At 32.8% G+C, this 18,207-nt stretch overlaps 1 protein-coding gene across 2 annotated transcripts in view; it reads left to right on the forward strand.

Moving 5' to 3' along the window:
* HSF2 (heat shock transcription factor 2) overlaps positions 1–18,207 on the forward strand; it is a 44,230-nt gene that overhangs the window by 16,934 nt on the left and 9,089 nt on the right. For both annotated transcript variants that reach the window (XM_051997646.1, XM_051997647.1), the window contains exons 4-10: positions 727–851; positions 2,965–3,040; positions 4,045–4,106; positions 5,104–5,191; positions 6,434–6,582; positions 7,190–7,444; positions 9,434–9,539. In XM_051997646.1, the coding sequence (XP_051853606.1) occupies positions 727–851; positions 2,965–3,040; positions 4,045–4,106; positions 5,104–5,191; positions 6,434–6,582; positions 7,190–7,444; positions 9,434–9,539 (861 nt within the window). The remainder of the gene's footprint in view (positions 1–726; positions 852–2,964; positions 3,041–4,044; positions 4,107–5,103; positions 5,192–6,433; positions 6,583–7,189; positions 7,445–9,433; positions 9,540–18,207) is intronic.

Consider the following 18,207-nt stretch of genomic DNA (forward strand, 5'->3'; position numbering starts at 1 on the left):
TCTCTAGAGGAGGTATCAGGATCTCGTTTAGTTTACTAAAAGTTTTAATCTATTTTTGAATGACAAGTATTTTTGCTAAGGAATTTAAAAAAAACCAAACAAGTTAGTGTACCATGGCCTGGAGACAAATTGCATAGCATGTAGTTGAGTAATTATTACAGCATAGGTTTACTGAATAAATGGGAGAGGTCAGGAGAATAGTTGAAAGTAAAGCCATAGAAGATAGTGAAAACGGAATCCTTGAGATGTTTCTTCCAGAGAGAATATCTTTAGACTTGGTGCTCTTAAACAAAGGCCCATGAACCACTTTAAAAAAATATTTTGATAACTTTCATTAGCAATCAATAATGGATTTCTTTTGTAATTATTTTGTTTTATCCCATTCAAAATAGGGGCTTATAGGGATGACTAAATTGTTACAGGGATCCATGATATAATAGATGTTAAGAATCTCTGCCTTGAATCATAAGATAAAATTTGGATATTTTTTTTGCATTTGACAAATGGAAATGTTTTTTGATAATCTGCTCAACTTGCATGTCCTTTTTATTAAGATGTATGTGTTTGTGTGTGTCTGTGTATACACACACACATATATATATGTGTGTGTGTATATATATATATATATATATATATATATATATATGTAAAAAATTAGAAAAGCTAAGACTTGGAATTCAGTTATTAGACTTTATATCTGTCTTATTCACTGTTTTATTTGAGCAGGTTTCTTCTTCAAAGCCAGAAGAAACCAAAATTCGCCAAGAAGACTTATCTAAAATCATAAGTAGTGCTCAGAAAGTTCAAATCAAACAAGAAACCATTGAATCCAGGCTGTCTACTTTGAAAAGGTAAAATAAAATTTCTAAAAATACTTGTCATTTGGGTTTGTGAGCTTAACAGACTGTATCCTTAGTTTTGAATTTTCATAGTAGTGTTCATAAAGGAGGTAGAATGAACAAAATAGATGAATTGGTACACATGTTTTCCTGCTCTTGGGAACAAACATATAAAAGTGAGTATTCTACTATCATATTATTAGTATATGAAGATTAGCATATTTAGAAAATTGATATGAGTAGTTTTTACATAAAGAAACAGATAATTGCAATCTGTTTTTCTAAAGTACAGACATCTTATTTATGTTGTGAAGGATTGAAACTTCCCAAAACTTATAAATGTGACCTTGCTACTCAAAATGAATAGAATTCACTCCCAAGAGAACTGTCCTACTTTATGTTTATTTTTATGTTAGCTTGCAAAGATGTACATTCTCAAACTCAATGTCATTAAAAAAAAATTATACTACGTGGTATCTTCATTGATCCCAACGTCCCACAAATAATTTGTATATGGAGATAAAATTCAGCTCATATCAAAAGGAATACTTTTCCTCTTATTAATAAATGACTATGGAGCTTCTTCATCTAAACCAGGAAACTAAAGGCTCCTGCACTGTGTAAGTACTAATTCCTGAGGATGAACCAGCTCAAGTTGGAAATAGAGCAGGTTAAAGCTGATCAGCAGAGGTCCAAGCCCTCTAGTGGCTGTTGCCCTTAGAACCTGGGCAAGACACTCAAGGTCTCCCCTCTCCAGAAAAAAAAAAAAAAAAAAAAAAGCAATTATTCCTGGCCTTCCTTTGACTGTTCTTATTGTTTATTTAAGAGGTAATTAAATTGACTTTCTTTCTTTTAAAATGCTTTGTTGATACTTTTTTTTTTAATATCACTGTTAACTCAGTGACCCTTCTCTTGTAAGAAATATCATTTTAAAAAAATCAATACACTTGTCATGTCTGAAATACAGATCTCATTTTGTATTTATGGTCCATCATCCATTTGATTCTATATTCTCTTTCTATACATTACTCTCAGTTCCTTTTATTTGCCATATTCAGTTACTTTTAAACTGTTGGATATAGTGATTCAGAGGTACCTTTTGACTTTAGCTTTGGGTTTCATGGTTCATTAATACCAGCTATTGCAATTTTCAACACATAAGTCTTGAAAATAGTTCTTATCTGCTTTATCAACAAATACAAATGATATACTGATTATGGAACCTAGAAATTTGTTGATCAATAGAAATCAAAGATGCTACAAAATTGTGCTTTCCATTTTCTTCCAGTCCCTACATACATTTCGTCTGTATTAAGAAATTTGGCTTTCTTTAAGTTGTAAGAAAATTAAAACTGAAGCATTTAATAGATGAGTTATTTTGATACCCTATTAGCTTTGTCACTAATGTAACTGAAAGGGATATAGTACAATTTCAGTAAGAAATTGGTACAGAAAGTGTTTGTTGTTGTTAAGTTCTAGGATTGTTGTGTCACTGAATATATCTCATAAAAGTATTTTGGTCTTTTAAGTATTCAGGAAACTAAAGGCCCCTGCATAATGTAGGTAGTGAATCCTGGGGGTGAACCAGCCCACATTGGAAATGGAGCAGGTCAAAGCTTCTACAATGATCAGCATAAGTTCAGGCCCATTAATGGCCACTTCCATTCCAGTCTGAGAGAGGTAGAGAGATGAGGTCTCTGTGAATCTGATCTATGAATGTTTCTTTTCTTAGGAACTATTTTTCTTTTTCATTTGGTTGGTTATCCAATGACCAAAGAAAATTTTTGTCATATTATAATAATACTTACTTGTTTGGGTGGGGGAAGGAGGATAAGGACCATTACATAGGACTGTAGGGATGCAGGTCTGAACTTCAAGTGTGTATTTTTATACCTGTTGCTATTGGTAGCAGATTCTATCGGTGTGAAGCTATCAAGTGTAACACTGGGTTTGTTCCAAGACAGCTGCCAGAACTATACTACTGTTCTGAATAAGGGCTGCCCATTCTCTTGAAAAGTTTAGATTAAAGTATGAATAAGTAATAATAAGTATGAATCTGTAATATAATCATAATTTTAACTAATGGTATTTTGGTTTTTGATTGTCCCTTTGTTTTAAATGACAGAGAAAATGAATCTCTTTGGCGGGAAGTGGCAGAATTACGGGCAAAACAAACACAACAGCAGCAAGTAATTCGAAAGGTAATGTGTTTTTTGTTGTTGTTGTTAGTTTTTTTGCTGAGGCAATTGGGGTTAAGTGACTTGCCCAGTGTTACACAGCTAGGACGTATTAAGTGGCTGAGTTTTAAGATTAAAAAAAAGAAAAGACGTGAAGAGTTGGTTATATTGTAATATTTAATATGTTTTATTCAGAAAAGGTTAGCATTAGTGTTTGATGCTATAGTTTAAGATGCTGCATTGATTGATTCTAAAAAGGGACAAAAGTTGTCTGGAGCATACCACAGATGATATATTGCTCACCAGAAAAGACCTGTAGAATAAGAATAAAGTTAAAGTGTTTTCCAGTTTTAATATGATGCCTGGCAGGATAAGATACTAGACACTGAGGATTTTCTCAAACTAAACTGCCAGACAGTGTGACTCTGATGGGCTGGCTACATTGTTCAAATGCCAAACATATGCTTGCCAAAATGATTATTTTATGGAGAGCTCCCACAGAGCAAGTGTTCACATCATGGTCAGAAAAAGTGATACAAAGACACACTCAACGTTTCTCGAGAATTTTGGGATTGTGCAACATGACAGACCTCAGCACAAGACTGTCCAACATGGCTTGCGCTCATCAGAGAAGGTGCTATATTCTATAAGCAAAACAAAATTAAAGTAATTCAAAAGAAATATGAGATGTGCAAATTTAGAGAATTTACCCCTAAAGTTTACATGGACTGTTTGTGCTCGATCTTGATGGAGCATTCTGATCTCATACTGGTCTGATCAGGCATTCAGACAGCACTATAACTTAATTCTAAGGCGATGTCATTTAGGTCTTCCTTGATAACCAAGGACAAATAACCAAACATAATAAGTGTTTTACAGAATGTTTTCAGTCATTAGTCTGTTTAGAAATTTCAGTAGTTATTAATATATAGTATATGCAACTATGAGACTCTTTCTTTGACATTGTAATCCTAGTAATATACATTTAAGTATTTTTTTCTTCTACCCACTCTTGCTTCCCTTTTTAGATTGTCCAATTTATTGTTACATTGGTTCAGAATAATCAGCTTGTGAGTTTAAAACGGAAAAGGTAAGTTTTCTGCAGGGAAGCAGGTAATTAACTTCAAATATGGGAATTTACCTCTAAAATTCTGAGTGGGGAACTGAGATGTCTTAGATCCGAGTGAATAACTATTACCTTTTTCTATCACTGGCTCTCAGATTTTGTGGTCTACACTCTTAAAAATTATTGATCAATCCCTCCCTCCAAAGAGATGTAGATTACATCTATTAATATTTACCAGGTTAAAGAGTAAACACATTAGTATTTTTATAAAAAATAGTTTTGACTTTGGGTATCCCCTTGGGGTCACTACAACACATTTAGAAAACCACTATTTTATCCTGCCAGACTAATTAGTGTATTTGCTATAGCTCCCTGGAATTTGTCTTGGTATTGGGACAAGTTAACATCTTTAATGCAAATTTCTCTCCTCACCCTACTCCACCCTCCAAATTTCTACTTCTCTCCACAAAATGGAGAAAGTAACAGGTAGAAAATCTGTTTTCTATACAATTTATATAGGAACTGAGAAGACCAGAATTAATGGAGTACTAGAAGCAGAGCCTATGTTGGAGTTAACAGAACAGATTACTATTACTGTTATTATTACTATTATTTTACTGTTTTATAGTGTTTATGCTAAGCACTGATATTTAACTTTTTCTTTTACCTTGGTTGCCAAGAGTAGACTATGTAATAGCTATGACTGCCACTACCTGCTTTTGACAGGCTCAAGATAAAGATGTGGTAGAAGGATAAAGAAAGGAAGGAAAAAGAGAAAAAAGAAAGGCATAGCTGTTATTCCTTCAAAAGTCAAAATTATGCCTAAATTTGAGTTATAGTTGCTTTGTAAATATTTGACTAAGTCACTACTAATTTGTTTGGAAAATATTATCTTTTTATAGTGCCATTAAATAGGTTTTTGAAATAAATTGTTTAACAATAGATACCTGTAGTAACCCAGTCCTTATTTTCTGTGTGCTTGTCTAACCAAATATATAAATTTTTCTTCTGATTTTTTCAGGCCTCTACTTTTAAATACTAATGGACCTCCAAAGGCAAACAGATTTCAGCAAATTGTCAAAGAACCAGCCAATAACCACCATCACAAAGTAACTTTTCTTTTTAAATCCTGTAACAATACTTACTGCACTTTAAAAAACAATATTATTGAGGGCAGCTAGGAGGCGCAGTGGATAGAGCACCAGCTCTGAAGTCAGGAAGACTTGAGTGCAAATGTGGCCTCAGCCATTTAACACTTCCTAGCTGTGTGACCCTGAGCAAGTCACTTAACCCTCAATTGCCTCAGCAAAAAAATAAAAAATAAAAACAAAAAACAATATTATTTAATGTTTCTACATTTAGTTCTTTTAATTAATGTTTAATTAACAAACAACTATGTTACGATTTTTATGTCTTAGGTTAGATCTTCTAGTATAGTCACTTTTAAATTAGCCAGTCAGCATCATGCAACTATGAATTATGAGGGCAGATACTCCACTTTCTTTAAACTGAATTGTGTGGCTTAAAAACACCCTTTGGAATTCCTGCTTAAAGTATAAACTGCAAAATACTTAGAATGATTCCTCTCTATCAGTAATAACCATGTGAAATGAATTAAAATTAGATATTAGGATTTTTTCTAACAGATTAAAATGAGGTGTCTTTAGTAATAGTTCTACTTAGATGTAGATTTTGACCTATGTAGTGATAACTACAGTAGAATTTTCTAATGCTACCATCTAGTGATATTTACTCATTTATTTATTTTACTTCTTCTGACAGACTGTGCATGATTATTTTTTTAGATGGGATTTTGCATTCATCCCAGCTCCTAGCCACCTCCATACACATTATAAATGCCAGTGTAATTTGCTGTTCTTTTAAATTAAACTTTTGACTTATTTTTGTATTTTAAACCAGTCATTTCTGAAAATCCCCTCCCATCAAATTGAACCCTCTTCTAATAAAAGCAATTAACAAAAATACCTTTAACTATAATTTATCTGTTAAAGTATATGACATTTAGTTACCTTTCTATTAAGATGAGTGAGGGAGAGATATTTCATTTGTTGTTCTCTAAGACCATGATTGGTTTTTTTAGTTATTCGGAACTTAGCTTCATTTTTAGTGATTTTTAAAAATTGTTATTCTCTTTATTAGAGATTGTGTATATTGTCAGCTTACTTTACTATATATCAGCTTATGCAGATTTTCCCATATTTCTCTGAATTTTATCACAATTGTTATTTTTTACTGCATAGTAACAGAACTTTCATTTCTGATTATTGGTACAGTAGTTGATTTAGAAATTGGAACCTTGCTCTTAGACATTTTCTTTTCCAATTTCATAGGTTCCACATAGTAGGACAGAGGGATTAAAACCAAGGGAGCAGATTTCAGAAGACATCATTATTTATGATGTCACTGATGATAATATAGATGAAGAAAATGCTCCAGTTACTCCTGAAACGAATGAGGATGCTACATCTGACACTTCAAAGTAAGATTTTTAAAATAAGGATAGAGGACAGCTTCATAGGACTTGTTATTCAAGGAATGCCTTTTAAAGCTCAAATAAACTGATAATATTTTTTCATTAGTTTATAATAGTATCTAAATTTTGAAATTTATATTCATTTAAACAGAAACCAAACAAGTTTGAAGTGAAACTGAGTTGGCTTGACTGATGGGTTCTAGTGCTAAAACACCAGACTCTGAGTTTGGACTGTAGTCTTTAACATTTCTTTGTTTGATTACTATAAGTAAATTATGATCTCCAAGCTTAAGACAGTTGTTATCTACTACTAAGTTGTAGATAGTGTTAGACTTGACTAAGTAGTGAACTAAGTACTGAACCTCAAATCACAATTTGACATAAGCATAAGAAGGAAAAACTGTTTAGGATGATTTAATAATTCAATTCTAGACTGCAGTTCTAGAATATAGATCCCTTTTCTAATAGTATCTTATATCACTGTGTTCTCTGATTTTTAAATCTAAATTCTATGTTCTGTCAATATTAAGCATCTAGCAATTTACAACTAGGGATAGAAACTTTAGGAAAAAATATAACTATTTCTTTCTCTTTTCTTCTATTCATGGAATAGCTGTAGCCAGTACCCTGATATTGTCATTGTAGAAGATGACAATGAAGATGATTATGCTACAGTTATTCAGGGTGGGGACAAAAGTAGTGACCCAACCAGTGTTCCAGTCACTGACCATGGGAGTTCGGTCATTGAGAGTGGCAGCTCGCTCATGTCTAATGCTGTCCAAGTAAACAACTCATCTGCTCTGACTTCAGAAGATCCTGTCTCCATGATGGATTCTATCTTGAATGAAAACATCAATCTTTTAGGAAAGTGAGTGATGTTATTTTGAATACTAATTTTGAGCTTGATTAGTTAAATTATTGTTTCTGTATTTAACTCTGACCTAGTAGAGTTCTACAGAACTATTTTATTTTCAGTCCATTCAATTTTGTGTGTGTGAGATGTTGTCTATGTAGCCTCAACACAAAACATGTGAAAAGAATTATAAACTTGGAATCAGAGGACCAAACTTAAAATTGTGGCTCTAACTCTTAATATTTATGTGACCTCAGACAAAACACCCTCTCTGACCTTCAGTTTCCTCATTTTAGTGAGCATATTACACTAGGTAATCTTTTAAGTTTCTTCTGTCTCTTAATCCATGATGCTGTTTTATGATGTTTTTTGCTTTTTGACAGAGATTAATTTTTGTAATTGAGTTTTCCTACAATTTCTGAAAAAAATACTTATAGATTTGAGGATAAGTTTCTAATTTCAGATTTACTTAAACCTCACTTTTTTTTTTTTTTTTTTTTTTTTTTTTTTTTGGTTAAAGTAAATATGTCTTAATTGTTAAGTGTTTTCTTTTTTCGTGGTCTTGACTCATTGAGGTTATTTCAATTCAAAGAACATTTTATACATTTGATTATTTTTATACATTTTATACATTCATTTTATACATTTGATTCTAAAAACTCCTGTTTTTAGATTTCTGAAATTTAAAAAAAATTTTTTTATGATAAAGCTGACAATTTGCTTCATTTAGATGTGGCTAGGTTATCCATAGCTAGTGTTTCCATTTTCCTTTGATTGTTTATTGACATTTTGGGAGTTTTCAGATTTATCTCTTTCCCTCCTAACTTGAAAAATCCCTAATCTCTCATTCAGTTAGAAATCAGATTACTTAATGATATATTTTTCTTTTTAATCAATTGGCCTTACTTGATTGTTTTTAATATGTTAAAAACCTGTTTCTTCCCCTGTATTTGAGTCCAGCTGAGTCTAAACTGTGGAAATCTGGTTCCACTTTGTTAAGCAATTGACCAGTATTCCCTAATAAATCAATATGCTTGGAAGATCAAATCTTTGTTTTCTTAGTCATTTCATCTTTTACTCACCACATTCAGAAGATTAGAAATGTGTTAGAGTATAGAGGAAAGTGTTTTAAAAGGAGGACAATTAATTTTTAGCTGGAAAAGAGTCCATCAAGTTTATTTGTTTCCTTTTTTAAAGTAGGTATAGCCTACAAATTTTGGGAATTTTAGTATAATAGGTCAAGAGAGTCTTTTTAAATTGGTAAATTCACTAGTGTGATTTTTCCTTAGCTTCTAGTCCAGCTAATAGTTCCAGCTGTGTAAAAACTTCCTTTGTGTACAGGATTGGCTCCAAGCAGAGTGATATGATCATTCCCAAAACATAGATCTTTTTGTTTTGTTCTGTGCCAGTAGCTCCTCTTATTTCTTCAAAAAAAAATTTTATCACCTAACATTTTAGTGCCCTCAAGGTATATATAACTATAAAAATTCACAAGGTCCTTGACATAACATTTATTAGAATGGATATGGTCATCTTGCAGAATAGGTAAGAATGAAACATATAATAGATATCAAGTTATAACATTTAAAAAAAAGACTTGGAGGAGAAAAGATGAATTAGAGCATGATAGCACCAAGGCATTCCAAATTAGTACTTTAACATTTAATAGTCTGTGGATTTTTTGTTTTTTGTTTTGTTTTGTTTTGTTTTGCTGAGGCAATTGGGGTTAAGTGGCTTGCCCAAGATCTCACAGCTAGGAAGTGTTAAGTGTCTGAGGCCAGATTTGAATTCAGGTCCTCCTGACTTTAGGGCTGGTGCTCTATCCATTGTGCCACATAGCTTTCCCTGTGTTATAGTTTTTTAATGGAATCAGTAGTTTGATATGCTAATACTGAAAAATAATACTTTTACCTGACAGGTAGTTGTGGGATTTAAAAAATCATTTTAAAATAAGCACAGACACATCTAAAAAGGTAAAATATTTCATTCTTATTCTTTCTCCAGGGTTGAGCTGTTGGATTATCTTGATAGTATTGACTGCAGTTTAGAAGACTTCCAAGCTATGCTTTCAGGAAGACAATTTAGCATAGACCCAGATCTGCTAGTGGATGTAAGTGTATTGTATATCCTTTTCAGATATATTTGTTGATTTATCAAAAATATGAACAGAGTTTTTTTGGGGGGGATTGTTTGTTTTTGTATCCTATGTGACTTTTCCTTCTTTTAAAAATTCTGATGGTAGTCTTTGAAAGGAAGTCCCATAGACACTTTATTAGTGTGTACTAAGGATATTTAGAACAGGGTGTCCCTGGAGTAGCTGTTGAGATGAAATTTAACTTCAGTAGCAATACTTGAACTTTAATCAATAATACTGTTAAACTGGATCTTGTCTGAACTTATTGTAATATGAATAAGAATAAGTAAGGCCCTTGACCAATGAGGATTAAGTACTTATATATATATATATATATGTGTGTATATATGTATATGTATGTATATATATGTAGGTATGTACAATATATTTCTATTTTAAATGGAAATGCTCCTTTTATGAAAATGTGACTTTAAAGGTTTGTTGCATTTCTAAATATGATTTCTCAGCAAACCCCGGGGCCATTTTCTTTCCTTTCCCTTCCCATCTCTCCACAGATGGCTGATTTCTAAATTTTATTTTTATTTATTCTTTATTTTAAACTCTATCTTTGTGTAAACTTCTTTGTATTCCTTCATTCTTCTTTACCCAAAATGTCTATTTATGCACACTTAATGTAGCCAAGCTCTCAGATCTTATGCCTTTTACTCTTTCCACCACTGTGAGCAAACACTCTTCATTTATCCTAAATAATTTTTCTTGTCTCTCTACTCTCTCTGCTACAAATGAAACCTACCTTCACCCTAATGATACTGTCCTCCCAAATGTTCTAATTGAATGCTATTCTCCATCCATCTTAGCCTTATGTTGGAGAGCAAGGTCAACCTGTTACTTGTTCCAGTATTGATTTCAGATAATTATTTTATTACCCTTTATCAGTTTTTCTTTTCTTTGCTTTTCTCTGCTTCTTTTCAGAACCTTACATTTGACTTGAACATCTTCTCGAGTCAAGAGACTTGTTGTAAAGCGTCATAGAAGTCAGTTCAAGGGTTCCACTTTAATTGTTCTGATTGGCTTCTGTACATAACTTTTTTCCTTTATCTCAGTCTCTGCTTATCATCCTCAGTTTTTATCAGCTTCCTATCCAAAGGGCCACATTCTAGAATGCTACTGGAAAATAATAAAACTTGGACTTCTAAGGCATTCAAAATTCTGTAGTTAGTTCCAGATGTTGCATTGTTCCTCTCTTGTTGCCCTCATACATTCTTCACTGCAGCTTTCTAATTTTCCCCCCTTGAAACAAGGTTTTTTTTTTGTTTGTTTGTTTTGTTTTTGTTTTTTGCTAAGGCAATTGGCCTTAAGTGACTTGCCCAGGGTCTCACAGTTAAGTGTCTGAGGCCAGATTTGAACTCAGGTCCTCTGAGTTCTCAGTTCAGGGCTGGTGCTCTAACCACTGTGCCACCTAGCTGCCCCAAAGCATTCTCATTCCTAGCAGATGATTTTGCTTCCACTAATGAACTATTAGTGTCTTTTAACATGAGCACCATCATCTAACAAGCATTTTTTTCATTCTCTCCTTGGTTATATGACTGAAGAAGTCTTAGTGAGCCTCAGTCTCCTAATAAGTAAAATGAAGTTAGACTTGATTGTTTTTCTAGCACAAAGAGCCTAAGGTTTGATTCTTTAAGGCTTGCATCTTATTTTTTCCCTATAGTCTCTAGCCTTCAAAGCCCTTAAGAATCTTACTTCTATATCTTTTCTTTCCATCTTTATATTTCCACACTGGTAATTTTTCTTGTATCTTCAGACATGCATGGATCTTCCTTATTTTGGTAAAAAAGAATTTGATCTTTTAACATTATTTGGTTACTGTTTTAATTTTTTTATTCTTTGTACTGTACAATTTCATAAGTCTTTATTGTATAGATTATTACTGTTTGCTCCATATTTGTATGTAGTGTGGTTTAGCCTCCCTCCAGTCTCCTATAGACTACAGGATCATTAGTTTTCTTATCATGTTAGTTGGTTTGTCTCGTTTCTAATTTGACCTCGGAAGCATTTGGCCTTATGGCTCATTTTCTCTTCTTTTTGTGATTCTATTCTTTCCTGGCTTTCATTTTAACCACTTTATTGCCTTTTTTGCTGGTTTTTCCTTCTCCTAGACTCTAGCTGATGTTAAATGTTCCCTAAGACCAGTCATTTTTCTCATTTTTTTCTACATTTTCTTCCTTAGTGAATAGCTTTTTTTTCTGTCATGGCTTTACCTATGATAGCAAATCAAGAAAAAGTTGCATATTTTCCCAAATCTGGATTAAATATGACCTAAATACACCCCATATGCTAGAGTCATATATCAGTATGAAAGGGTAAAGATTTATTTCAAGGGTGGGACCTATATTTCTGTCAATCTACTGTTAGCCTCTATAATAATGATTCTAACTACATGGGAGACGATGAATATAGAGATAGAGGAAAAAATTCCAACTCTGAAAATCAGGAACTGGGTTCAGATATCACTAGCTCTCCTAACTATTTGATCTTCAACAAATAATTTCATCTTCTTGGATCTCAGTTTTCTCATTTGTTAAAGAAGTGATTGAATTAGATCCTTTTTTCCCCTATGTTCCTCTGTGGCACAGCAAACATTATCTAGTTTTTTGTCTATACCAGCAAAGGAATCTCTTCTAATATCCTTGACAAGTGATTATCTAGCCTTGACTTTGTAAACTGTAATGATGTATAACTATTCCCTTTAAGATAGCACATTGCATTTTCAGAAAGTTTTAGGTCTTAGTTTTTACTTAATGCTTCTAATTCTGATTAAGCCAAGCAGAACTCCTATTGTATTTGGTAGACTTTCAGATGCTTGAACAGTTATTATATCTTCCACAAGTCTTTTTGGCAGGGCAAAAATCTATGTTTTTTTTTCAGTTAAGTCTCAGGTGGCATGGTTTTTGAATCCTCTCTTCCTATTCTGATTATTCTCTCTTCTAAATATGTTCCAATTTTTCAAGGAACTTCTAAAATGTGATACCTAGAACTAAACATAATTTTTGAGATATGTTCTATGCATTGTAGTGCGATTGGTTTCCTCATTCTATGGGCACTGCTTCTATCTATGTAGTCTTGTATGGCTTTTTGGGCAACATTGTCTCCCTAGTGATTTATGTTGTTTGTCCTCTAAAAACCTATCATTTTTTCACGTAAACCCTATGTCTAGCCATGCAAATTCTCTCCTCTGTACTTGTGTAATCTCTTTAAAAAAAAAAAAAAAAAAAAAAAACAAGTACATAGTTTTTAATCTATTAAATTTGATCATCGCTGTAATGATTCCTCTTTGATGCCCCTTTATTGTGTGAGGGCATTCCTAGGGGTGTAGACTATACCAGTGGAACTCAAGACTCTGTTTTAAAAAAAAATTAATCTGGAAGAAAGAAAGAAAAATACGTGAGCAAGAAATTAGTAAGAAACTATTTGAATTCCAAACATCAGCCAAGTAAAAGAAGATTTGTAACCTGGAGGATAACTATTAAGTAATAAATTATATGGGCCCTGACAAGCTACATAACAGATAAAAGATTGGATGTTTTGGTTTGTTTTTTAATAGTCATTTACTCTTATGTTAATGGCTTTTCCTTAAAAATTAGTGATGCTTTTTAGATACCATAACCAATCATTTCCCTGTCACTCTCCTTTTCATACTTATAAAATCTTCCATGTTTCTTTGAATTCCTCATTTTCATGATTTCTTAAAGTAAAAATGTTAATATTCTATAGTTTACATTTTCCTAATCAACAGATACCCACTTTTCTTTTCAGCTTCTGGCTTACTGCCACAGAAAGTGTTCTTATGAATATTTTGGTAAATATGGATCCTTTCTACCTTCCTTAGAAGGAATGTCTCAGTAGTGGGGCTGTTGAATAAGAAGTTAATGAACTATTCACTAACTTTTCTTACAAAATTTCAAGTTGTTTTGCAGAAAGTTTTGATCAATTTTGCACAGTTAAACCTGCAATATACTAGGATGTCTGTCTTTCCATAACTTTTCTAAAACTTATGTTATCTATCTTTTTCATATTTGCAACATAGGTATGACATGAAGCCCAAGTTAGTTTAATTTGATTTCTCTCTATATAAATTTTGATCATTATTTCATATAGTTAATATTAGTTTTTAATTCTCATTTTGAAAACTATTCATATTCTCTGATTTTATAGATTTTTTTGTTGTTGTTATTGGTCCAGACCTATAATTTAATTGCTGTAGAAAACCTTCATTGAAGAAACTTCATTAACAATGCAGATTGACATCTTCTGTGGTTAGCTAAATAGTGGGGGAAATACATATATTTATGTTTTAATTTGCTTTAAAGAACTTCCTTAAGATGGGACAATCAACAAAACAATAACTATAAGCCCTGATTTTATAGTACTTGTTGATTTCTTAGGTGTATGTCATACTGAAAATTTAACAAATCAACATTCACAAGCTGATATAAAGTAGCTCCAATACACCCTTGAAACCAACTCGTTGGCAAAACATTATGTACCTGATGGAATGATGGTAATGGATCATGGAAGACTATAAGCAATATGTCCCAATAAAATAATGAAAAGTATAGAGAAGGAAAAAATTCTGTTAGAAAGTTTGGCATATGAAGAAACTAATCCACATCATTCCAAGAGCATTTATTTGTGATTCTAGGATATTAACAAATAATAGCTGTAAAAGGAACATAATTGTCAGGGTTTCTTATTGAGCTCTAGCTTCATTATTAAGCACAATTTACGTGATTTCATGATTAGATGTAGATTACATGAAAAGTAAAAATGACACATAAAAAGTGGAAGATAAGAGAAGGTTAACTGGACATGAACAGATTTACACAGAATAAATCATTATGAAGATGATATGACAATTTTAAAAACACTTAGGCATCATTTTTTTTCAGGATTGTCTGAGAGGGGTATTCCAAAAATATGAGAAAAATCACAGGTGATATAACAAGAAAATTGGCCAACAGCCATAACTACTGAAGTCATACATCAACTTTCTCATCCTCCTGAATTTTTTGTTATATATTCTATACTTGGGTATAGTCATCATTATTGCTATTAATTACTGTTCTCTTCTCCAACCATTATCCTCTCTGTGATATTTGGATTGGCAAATATATGCCTGGAATGCTCTCCTTCTCTGTCCCCCATTTCCATTTTTCATTTTAAAGCCTTGCTCAGACTTGCATGTCTTCAGATTTGTGTTCATTGAGTGTTCTGCATTCCTCATTATGAGGCTATTAACATTGATGTCTCATTTAAAAATCCAGTCTGCCCCATACCTCTCATTTCAGCTCTTTTCTAGGATTTTGCTTTTTGGATGATTTCTCATCATTTCAAATTACTGTGTTCATCACTTAATTAAACACTGTCCCCTCTAAATTTGCTTCAGTAGAGATGAACATAAAATCCAATCCTTGAGTTCAAAAAGTTAACTTCACAATTACAAGAAGGAAAAGTCATTGTGTTTAAAAAAGGAAGAAAGTTTTAGTGTGGACCATAAGATCAATCAGTAGGAAATTAGCAGTGTTATATGGCAAGCTGGAAAGCTAATTCCCTTTTGGACCTTGGTAAAAGAGGAACAGCTTTTAGGAAGAAATTGATAGTTTTCTGTACTATTCATTGATCAGATCACATCTGAAGTAATGTATTTTACTATATATGTCTTAGCTTAAAAGGAATAGTGTACTGTTACAAAATTGTAACTATTGTAGCTGTATGACCTTGGGTAATTCATTTAACCCTGTTTGCCTCAGTTTCTTCTTCTGTAAAATGAACTGGATGAGGAAATGTGGCAAACCACTCCAGTAGCTTTGCCAAGAAAACTTCAGATGAGGTTACAAAGAGTAATTCAAGTGAAGTGACTCAGTGTGTCCATGCTACATAAAGATGGGTTGGAGGAATTGGGGATATTTAGCCTAGAAAAGAGAAGGTTGATAGAGAATATCTCTTCTTCCAGTATTTGAAGGACTATTACATAGAAGAGGGACTAGATTTGTTCCATTTGTCCCTTAAAGGGAAAGTTGGATGGAAGCTGAAAGTTTTCAGTCAAGAACATGTTGGTAATACTTACAGATCTACAGTGTCTAAAATTGGGTTGGGCTGCATTGCCTCTCCCTAGAGCTCTTCAAAGCCAGTGTTACATTTGACCACTTCTCACTAGTCAAACAACTGTTGTTGTGAATATTCTTTTTAGAATATAAATTGGACTTAGATGGTCCCCTCCAATACTGAAATTCTGCTATGGTTTTGACCTGTTTTTTCATTTTATTATTACGTAAAGTTCTTTACTGATTTCCTTTTTCTCTACATACTTGTTGATATAATTTCATCATAGCAAAATGTTGCAGAATTTAACTATTCCTTTTACTTAATAAAATAATTTGTTGATTTATTTTTTACACCAAAAATTTCCCTTTAATCTGTCTTCCATTGCCTCTTTGAATCCTTCATTTTAGCAATAACAAAATATTACCACATAAATAAAACTAATTGCCAGTTTCCAGTGTTGACAATGTGTACCACATTGTGCATCCATAGATTCTGCCTCATTACTGCTTGGAAGAAGGTATTTTTCCTGACATGACCTAAACACATATTTCTCTTGGTTATGCCTTTATTTTCCACTCTCCATTACTTCATAGAAGAAACTCATGTTTCTTTAAATTTCTCATATTTATGATTTCTTCAGGTGTAGTAATATTAATAATTTCTTAAGGTGTATTAATAATTCCAATTATATTCATATTCCTGTTTGTTCACCCATTCCTCAGCCAGTAGACATCTTTCCATTTTGTTTTTTTTTGGTTTAGTACCACAATACATATATTTTGATGTATGTATGTAAGATTTTTCTTTCTTCACATTAACCTTTAAGTATCTGTTCAATAGTAGTGGTATGATTAGATCAAAGTGTTTGTGTATGTGTGTGTGTGATGTTTTGATTTATAAAATTCCCAATTGATTTTCAAGATTGTTCATTACTTCACCAGCAGTATAGCATACTTCTCTTCCTGCAGCTACTCGAATACAAATTTTTATAGTTTGATTATTTCTATTCCCCTCCACTCTAGTCTCAGTTTTTGCTCCAGTTTTGAACACTTAGATTGCTTCGTGTTTTTTTTCTTAATTGTAAGTAATGATACTGTAGAAAAACTTTGAAACAGAAGGCTTTTTTGTTTTGTTTTTGATAATGTACTTCAGAGTATATTCCCAGCAATGGGAAATACTGAGTCTGAGTATTATTATTTTATAACTTTTATTGTATATTATTAGATGTCTCCTCAAAATGATTCTACTGATAATGCATTTTCACCAGCAGATGAATGAGCCTTTTTTCACCACACTACTAGCATTGATTTCCAAAATTTATAATAATATTTGTCAGTTTGTTGGTTTTGTGCTGGTACCTCGAAGTTGTGTCAGCTTGCATGTGGCTTCCCAGAACTTTGAAAAGGCTGCATGCAGTTGTGCAAAGGATGGAGACTTCTTTCAACTCAAGCCTAGTATTGAGACTGAGGAACAAGAGTGATTTCATGGGGGTAGATTGGTGAGGAGATTTCCTCTTAACTATCTGGGGTCTTCATGTGATTGAGTGACATCTTTTTAGATAGTTCTGGATCTGATTGGCCTATAGGGGTGCTGTAATGGAAGAAAAGCTCAATAATTTGTGAACCCTTTGACCGAAAATTAGTAGGAAAAAGGTAGACAATGAGAGCCCTTCTAGCCCTACCACCCTGGGATCTTGCAGGTAATGGATGAGAAATGTTAGTAATATTACAGGTTCATTCTGGGACTCTGAGGTAACAAGTCAGTGTTTTCTCTTAGTCAGTGATAGCTGTATAGAAAAATTTGCCCTTTCTCCTGGTGATTTTTATTTTCTGATTTTACTTTCTTTTTGATAAAGCAGGGAAGAGGGTTGGATATCATTTCTAAATGATTGAAGGAATTTAAGCAAAACTCTCCTTGACTTCTTACTCATGTGCTAAATTTCAGAAGATCCCTAGCATCATCTTTGACGTTTTCCTTCATTGTCTTTAGTCAATGCATCACCAATTCTTGAGAATTATCTTTCAAAATGTTAGTCGCATCAATTTTTTTTCTCTTCCCGCTGCCATTGCTTTATTGAATACTCATTACTCTTGCCTTGTTGTAGTGAAAAAGGTCCTGAATTTAGTGTTAGATTTGGGTCCAAGACTTATCTCTGGCACCTAACTAGTTAAATGATTACTACAGGGAAATTCTTAATATCCTTAAGTCTCCATTTTCCTCAACTGCAAAGTGGTTTAATAATATTTGTTACCCATTTCACTGGATTATTATAAGGAAAATAGTGGATTGTAAAAATGTTAAGGGTTATTTTGTAATTCATATTTTCCTCTATATTACACAAACTCTCATTTCTCTTGAATCTTTTCCTGTCCTCTGGCTGCCTCTTTCCTGCTTACAGACATGCTCATGCCTTTTCCTATCCTCAGTACACCTCATTTGACATGTCCATTCCATCTCTTTCTCTCCTTTTTGTTACTAAATATTTCTTGAAAAGACCACCTACAGTAGGTGCTTCTACTTTTTTCTTCTCTGTGCACTGGTCATTACAGTGAAATTACAAAATTAATGATAATCTCTA

This window comes from Antechinus flavipes, chromosome 4 (assembly GCF_016432865.1).
Source record: "Antechinus flavipes isolate AdamAnt ecotype Samford, QLD, Australia chromosome 4, AdamAnt_v2, whole genome shotgun sequence".
Classification (NCBI taxonomy): Eukaryota; Metazoa; Chordata; class Mammalia; order Dasyuromorphia; family Dasyuridae; genus Antechinus; species Antechinus flavipes.